This window comes from Frankliniella occidentalis, unplaced genomic scaffold (assembly GCF_000697945.3).
Source record: "Frankliniella occidentalis isolate FOCC.00 unplaced genomic scaffold, Focc_3.1 Scaffold40, whole genome shotgun sequence".
NCBI lineage: Eukaryota > Metazoa > Arthropoda > Insecta > Thysanoptera > Thripidae > Frankliniella > Frankliniella occidentalis.
The window spans coordinates 2,031,746-2,038,722 of NW_026267170.1; the positions used below are offsets into that span (position 1 = coordinate 2,031,746).

The 6,977-nt window shown below is 50.3% G+C and overlaps 1 protein-coding gene across 1 annotated transcript; it reads left to right on the forward strand.

The window, feature by feature from the left end:
- The first annotated feature begins 3,127 nt into the window (after positions 1-3,127).
- LOC113215142 (translation machinery-associated protein 16) lies at positions 3,128-4,538 on the forward strand. Its single transcript, XM_026434727.1, has 5 exons — positions 3,128-3,300; positions 3,418-3,506; positions 3,595-3,735; positions 3,810-3,958; positions 4,283-4,538. The coding sequence occupies exons 1-5, from the start codon at positions 3,298-3,300 to the stop codon at positions 4,516-4,518; spliced, it is 618 nt and encodes a 205-aa protein (XP_026290512.1). The 5' UTR covers positions 3,128-3,297; the 3' UTR covers positions 4,519-4,538.
- Positions 4,539-6,977: the final 2,439 nt, after the last annotated feature.

Here is a 6,977-nt window from a genome sequence, read left to right on the forward strand (position 1 = left end):
CGAGTATTATGAACAAGAGATTCGTGGAGGTCGATTCATCAAGTCTTAAGAGTATGTAGACTAGATTCTAATCAGGTGCGTATAAGTCGGCCCCGGGTAGCCGCCTGAAAGGTAGGCAAGTTAAGCTCGAAAACACATACAAACTGACAACTGACCTTACGCCGCCCCTTACTACGCCCCTGCCCCTGATGCCAATCCTCTCTCCTATCATGGACGCATTTCATACACACACTTCAGACTGACAAAGAAGCTCAGCGCAGAAACTGTTCCAGTTGTCGAGAGAGTGTAACCGAATGGCACCCGGCACCCCCTCCCCTTACCACACTCGCACCCGTCTCAGGGCCTTGGGCTTGGTCCGTCTGGGAGCACACTCGACACACCACTTGCACCTCTTACGTCACCTGTCACCCACAACATCAACACCACTAGCCCCTCCTCTGCAACACCCCATCCCATGCCCCGTAACAGTCCGAAACACCTGGCGCAAAAAAGCTCGTGTTGTGTGTACTACCTGTGTAACCACCACTTCATTAGCCCGGGGAGTCAAGTTCAAGTAGGGATCGCTCTCAGCGCTCGGTTACCTACACGAACGGAAAGGAGTGGTGAAAAGTAAATAGATTTCCGAAAACAGGAGAGAATGCACAGACCTCTTTCTGTGTCTGTGGCATAAAAAATCAAACAAAATGGGTTCAAGACAACAAAGAGCGCGAAGGGCGAGGGCTCGTAAGGGATAGGGAGAGGCGGGGAACAGGTGTGTGTGGCTCTCGTAAGACGGTTTGAATAAAGTTATTTTAATTTTCCTTTGTAAACAGTCGAGTACTTATTTTTAGTTTTTCGTTTAATTAAACTGAAATTTATGCTTGATTAAGGAATGTTTAGGCTGTTTTCACCAGGGGGGTTTCTATGACGGCGCGGGAGGTTTACAACGTCCTATAGGAAGTCCTAGGGGACTTCAGGAGAAGGGGAAGTCCTAACGTGTACTGACTATGACATGACACAATTTTTCCAACCACTTCTAATCCAAACCTCGTCCATCTTTGTCCAATGCCTAATCTACAACGGGGAGGTTGTAGCCGGCGGCGGCAATGCGAACAACTGACCGCGCGGGGGTTCCCGCCTGCCTGAATGAGCGATAGAGGCAGAGAGAGCGAGAGAAAGAGATAGTTGAAATGCGTACGCTGGGTTATACCTGTAATGGTCCACTGCAGGTCATGTAGATCAGTTTATGAGGCGAGTGAGAGTAATCGGTCGTCAGTATCAGCAACATAGCTGCTCACTCGGAAACCTCCACACTGGATGCGTGACGCGTGACGCCTGACAGCGGCGAAAGAATACGTCGTCAAGCAAAGATCATAAGTTTTACAGGTGTGGTTTCAGGGGGCGTGGTGGGAAGGGGGGGCGCGGGGGGCGTTTATAAAGAAACGCCTGAACGGTAGGCAATTTGCGCTACAAAACCCCAGTATGTAGGCAACCAACAGTACATCGACCCCTCTGTCCGCCGGACCTTAAACTGCGCATGAAGATTAGGGCATGGCATGGAGTACCGGGTGGCTGATTAACTCCGCGCACTTCTGTAGTTAGACTGTACCGCATGCACGAGTGCGGGCGGGTTGCCTACTCGCCCGGCCCGTAAGGCGCAGTGGACAGGGGCGATAGGCAAGCCCGCCCACAATCCTGCGTGCGGTAAGTCTAACTACAGAATTGTGCGGGGTTAATCAGCCACCTGGTATATAGGGTTACGGTTACGTGATTTTACTCTCTCACCGTTTGCATTATTCTTGATTTTTTTTCGACCGACTACGTTTTGGAGCATGGAGGGAAACACATCAAATTATGTGGGGTATTAACTTCTTTTTCAACCCTTGGCCGCTTAGTCGATAACCGATAACATATCAAAATACTATCTATCTTATACTTTCAATACACCCCCCCCCCCCTTTCGAAGTGATGAAAACGGGATACCGATCAAACGTTTCTACATGCTCTTGAAAGCTTATGTTCAAAATTTCATGCTTCTGTACCAAAACGGAACGGTTGCCAAAAAAGTTCGGCAAAACTACCCGAGCACCAGGGATGTTAACGTTAATACGAAAAAGTAACGCGATAACGGTAACGTTAACCGGGAAGTCGGTTAACGTTAACGCGATAACGTTAATGATTTTTAAAAAAGTAACGCGATAACGCTAATTAACAGCATTAACGCCGTTAACAATAATCATTTTCAAAATATATTTAAAAAAAAAATGCTGTTGAGAGTACAGCGGTTGCACTGGAAATGCAAGTGTGTGAATGTCGCTCACCTGCAGCTGAGCGACAATCCATTCGTACACTTAGGGGGGTAAAGGTGTGAATTTTTACTAGAAAATTCACACGTTTACCCCCTTAAGTGTACGAATGGAATGTCGCTCACCTGCAGATGAGCGACATTCACACACTTGCATTTCCAGTGTGTGGTCGTCGCTTTTCTGTCGCCGCCGCGTCAAGTCCGAGACCAAGAGTGAGGTAGTGTAGCGTTAAAATAGCTTTCGGGCACGATTTGCTTTATTTTCCTGTACTCTAAACGTTGCTTTTTCATTAAATGTCTTTGTCTTTTGACGGAAGTCGGGAAATCGATAAAACTTTAACGCCGTTACTGCGTTAACAACATCATTAACGGAGCGCGCTTACGTTAACGCCCGGTTAAAAATGTAACGCGATAACGTTAACGTTAAATTAACGTTAACGCGATAACCTTATCGCCGTTAACTCGTTAATTAAAGTTAACAACCCTGCCGAGCACACCGAGGTGGAGTGAGTAGTGGCTCCGCCCGCCTGCCAGGCAACACCTCTGCGCGGGTGTCCGGATGTTGCCTAGTAGGCAGGCGGCTAACACACAGGTGTGCTCCGGCGGCTTTTGCCTATCTGGAACAGCCTGCCACCCGCCACGCCAAGCCGCGAGTATTCACTTCGCGACCACCGCGAGGGCCGCGGGGGCCTGCCCGGCCCGTCCGCGGCGGCGTGTGGGAGGGGAAGGCAAAGGGGGAGGGGGTCCCTCTCTCCTCTCTCGAGTTTTCTGCAAATAACGTTTTTACGACGTATACGCAGGAGTTCATCTGCATATTACGGATGCATCAGCTATTTACACGAATTTCTACGAATAGTCACAGCAAGTAAAACAAAACTTGCAAGTGACGGCGATGGTCAGTTCCAAAAAAATATACACCTGAATTCCGAACTTTTTTTACCGTTCGACAATTATTCAAGGTTTTTTGTTGCACAACCTGTGATAATTTCTTTGGCAGAACCACTTAAATTACTATGGTATGTTTCGGAATGCTTGTAAAGAATTCTACCATAATATCCTAACCTCTATCATTCTCGTGTAGTGGTGTAGCGCAACTATCATTATCTGTTTTGTGTCCTAAAATCTTTTCGCAGCCTAAACAACAGAAAAAAGGTGTAACGCTTGACAATGTCTCCCATCCAAGGAGTAGAAAAGCCATTAAAATGTTCAAGGAAAGTAAAAAGTAAGTACAAGTTTCCAAATGCCTCCCCTAGATTATTTACATTTTATTTAATCACTTTTAAAAGAAATGAATCTTCTACATATTCTAGACATGCAGCTAGAGAGAAAACTAAAATGGCTACATATGTGAAACAAAACCTTATTGGTGAGAAATTGTTGTGGTTTAAGGAAAGGATTCCTACGGACGTCACCATTTGTTCTAAAAGTTGCATCGATGAACTTCTTCAAACGTCAGTATTCTCATTTCCTTTGTTCTCCTGTTTATGTGAGGCATAGATTTTAATTTTGCTGTCTTCCTGTGTAGGTACCTTAGTAGATTTGATGAAGAACTTGAACAAATACGTATGAAGCATTCCATTGGGCAGCGCAAAAATCGTCAACATGCTAGTCGAGAGGATTTAATTCGTCACACTCAAGAGAGAGAGAAGGAGGAGTACAATACATGTGGAATGGGTTAGTATTCATTGCAATTCAACTGTCAAGTTTTTTATTATGGGAGTGGCCACAATCCTGGGAGTCAGAAAAAAGTCAGGAATATTCAAATTGGTTCTGAGTAAATGACTGTTGCACCATATTGTTGCTTTGTTGAGTTTTGTGTGACATTTTCAAGTTGTGTTTGGTCAAAATGTTGTACAGACATTGCCTAACAGAAGGTCAGGGTTTTCATTCAAGTTAAATATGAGAAAGTCTAGGAATTTCAAAACTAAAATTGTGTGGCCACCCTGATTAAAAGTGACCATTTCTTGTAAAGTCTTACGCCCACATTTCACTTTACAGAAATGCCAAACCTTTTAGATGCTTCTCAAGTAAAGATTCTTCGCGAATGGAATGGCGAGCTGCGGTTTCTACAGAACTTCAAGCTAGTCCGATTGGGAAAAAAACATTTACAGGAATCAAGTACTATGGATATAGATGAGCTAGGTACCACATCTGAAAAACCTATTGTTGAAAGTACAGAAACCACTGTTGAAGCGTTGCTCTCAGAGGACAAAGATGAGAAAATGACTGAATAAAATTCACAATATCTGGCAAAGCAGTGTCGGCAGTGATTCTGCCATTTTTATGTGTTCTGTCAATCAGACACGCATACCAGAATAGTGATGCTCAAGGCCTTAAGGTATGTTGACGTTGACACGAGCTAATTGCTTACATGGTTACTTAGAGCCACCCACCCAACATTATTTTGTAGAGCGTGGCACCCTGAACTGGGGCTGGTCAGCCCGTCAAGCCATGCTGATATTTCTTTGCTCTGCCCATTATCCGAATTATGTTTATTTTCCTGAGTTTCTGGCATTTTCAACCTAAACTTTCTGTTCGGTTTTCCCCCGACTCTACCTACCTCGAAAACTTTCGTTAAATTACTTGTAAGTGCGCGTTGCGGTGGCTGTTTTTTCCCGCCACTTCCGACATGACGAGGCGCGTTACTTTCCTCGCCCTCTGAGCCGATGTGACCTTGGTGATCTTGCGGTCGGCTTATTGTCGGATGCACAGCTCAACGAGACCTTACAACGGGTTACGGGTGACGCCCGCGGGCCCGGGCTTTGGAACATGCAGACCTTAGATTCTTGTTGAATGAAAAATCAAATGAAACTGCAACCTCCCCTGCCCCTCCCCTTCCCTCACTTGTTGACCAACTTTGGCCATGACACATGACACCGCGCCCTACCCGAGGCGGCCGTGGCTTGCGTTTAGTTAACAGGGTGCTACTCTCGGGGCTCGCTAATCCCAAGCGTGGTAGGGCTAGTAACCCAGTGAGAAATGGAAAGTAGAATCAACGTCGAAGTCACATCGAAACGACGGAAAACTGGTCGAAACGACATCGTTTCGGAATGCATTTCTCACTGGGAGGGAGGCTGTCAAGTGAAGCAGCCGCTGGGATAACTTACGTACGCACCAACGCACGCATGCCCGTTTGAGGGTAACCGCGCGGGGGAGGCATGGGTATGGGGAGCTGGTGGTTCAACCCCCGTCCCCAGGCCGGTTCTCCCCTTACCCTCAAACGGCCATACGCATACGGGCGTCAAATCGGGTACTTGACTTGACAGCTTCAGAGCTGCCCCCCCCCCCTCCCCCATCGGTTGCCTACTGCACTTGCTTGCCTATCACCGGGCGCGGCCCTGGCCCGGGCTGAGCAGTCAGCTGCCACACGAGGGCCGGCCGAGCGCAGCCAGCTTGGTCAGCACTGGAGGTGCAAAGTGCAGCGCTTACAGGGGGCGGGGACCGCCGCCCCTCTGCGGGCGCATTTCGCAATATGGGATATCGGGTGGCACCCACAGGTAATGCGATATCTTGGGTGGAATTAAGATGTTTTCGTTTTGATGTACGTTTCCCGGAACACGGCGCACAGCGCAGCACACCGCGAGGCGCGCGCGCGTTCCGCGTGACACACGTTTTGCGGTCAGCCCCGCGGGAGGCGTTGTTGAGGTGGACTTCGTTCCGGAACCGCGCGCTACGTCTCTCTCCCCCCCCTCCTTTCCCCTCCCTTTTCCTGTCCAGGGTGCCCTCGGCGCCACCACCCTGAGCCACCCCCCCGGACCAACGACAAGGGTCGCAAGTGCACACAGCGCGTACTGCCCGCCGGCCAGCATGTGCAGCGCACACCACACCACGCGGAAGCGCTCGCCTCAGGGGAAATTGTGCCGTTTCAGGCACGACGGCCCGCAGCCTGGACGGGGCGCGTCCGAAGTGTGGCCGCTGCCGCGACGGCCCGAGCCCGCGGTGGTGTGGGGTGTGCTGTTTTCCGGACGCGGCCCTGCTGACCAGGGTGCAGGGGCGGAGAGGGTGCCTGGCCGAGGTGGCGCTGGGCCCGTCAGTCTGAACCAGAGAGCCCAAGAGGACTGAACTGACCGGAGAGTCAAAACTACTTCCAGCCACCGGCTGTTTGCAACAAGGACGCCCAAGGAGGTGAGTACACAGGTCGTGTGGGCCGTGTCGGTCCGGCACGGAGTGTGGCGGGCTGCAGGGGCCGTGGCGCCTAACGCACGGAGGGGCACACCTGTCACGGGTGATTCAGAGAAGACGCAGGTGCGGGCGGGTTTGCTTTCCTTAGGGACCATAGCGCCTTACGGGTAGAGTGAGTAGGGAAACCCGCCCGCACCTGCGTCTTCTCTGAATCATCCGGTGCGGACTTGCCTATGGCAAGTGGTCCGTCGTGCGCCCCCGTGCGATCAGGCAACAAGCCCGCGCGTCTGCTGCGTGCGGGACAGTTTCACTACGAGGAGCGGCACGGCGTCGACCGCCCGTCGCATAGAGATGTAGGGTATGCGTCGTGTGTGGTCTCCGTTCGCCTGTTTGATGGCGTGCCTGTGGTAGAGGAGAGCGTCACTTCGCGCCCGGTTCGGCTGTGGCTGTTGCGGGCCAGGGACTTCCCTCTAGATAGGGTGTTCAGCCTTCAGACTTACCCAGCCATAATGGGGGCAAGTAGGCCGTGCTGTGAACAGGGGCGGATTAAGGTTTGGCTGACGGGGGGGGG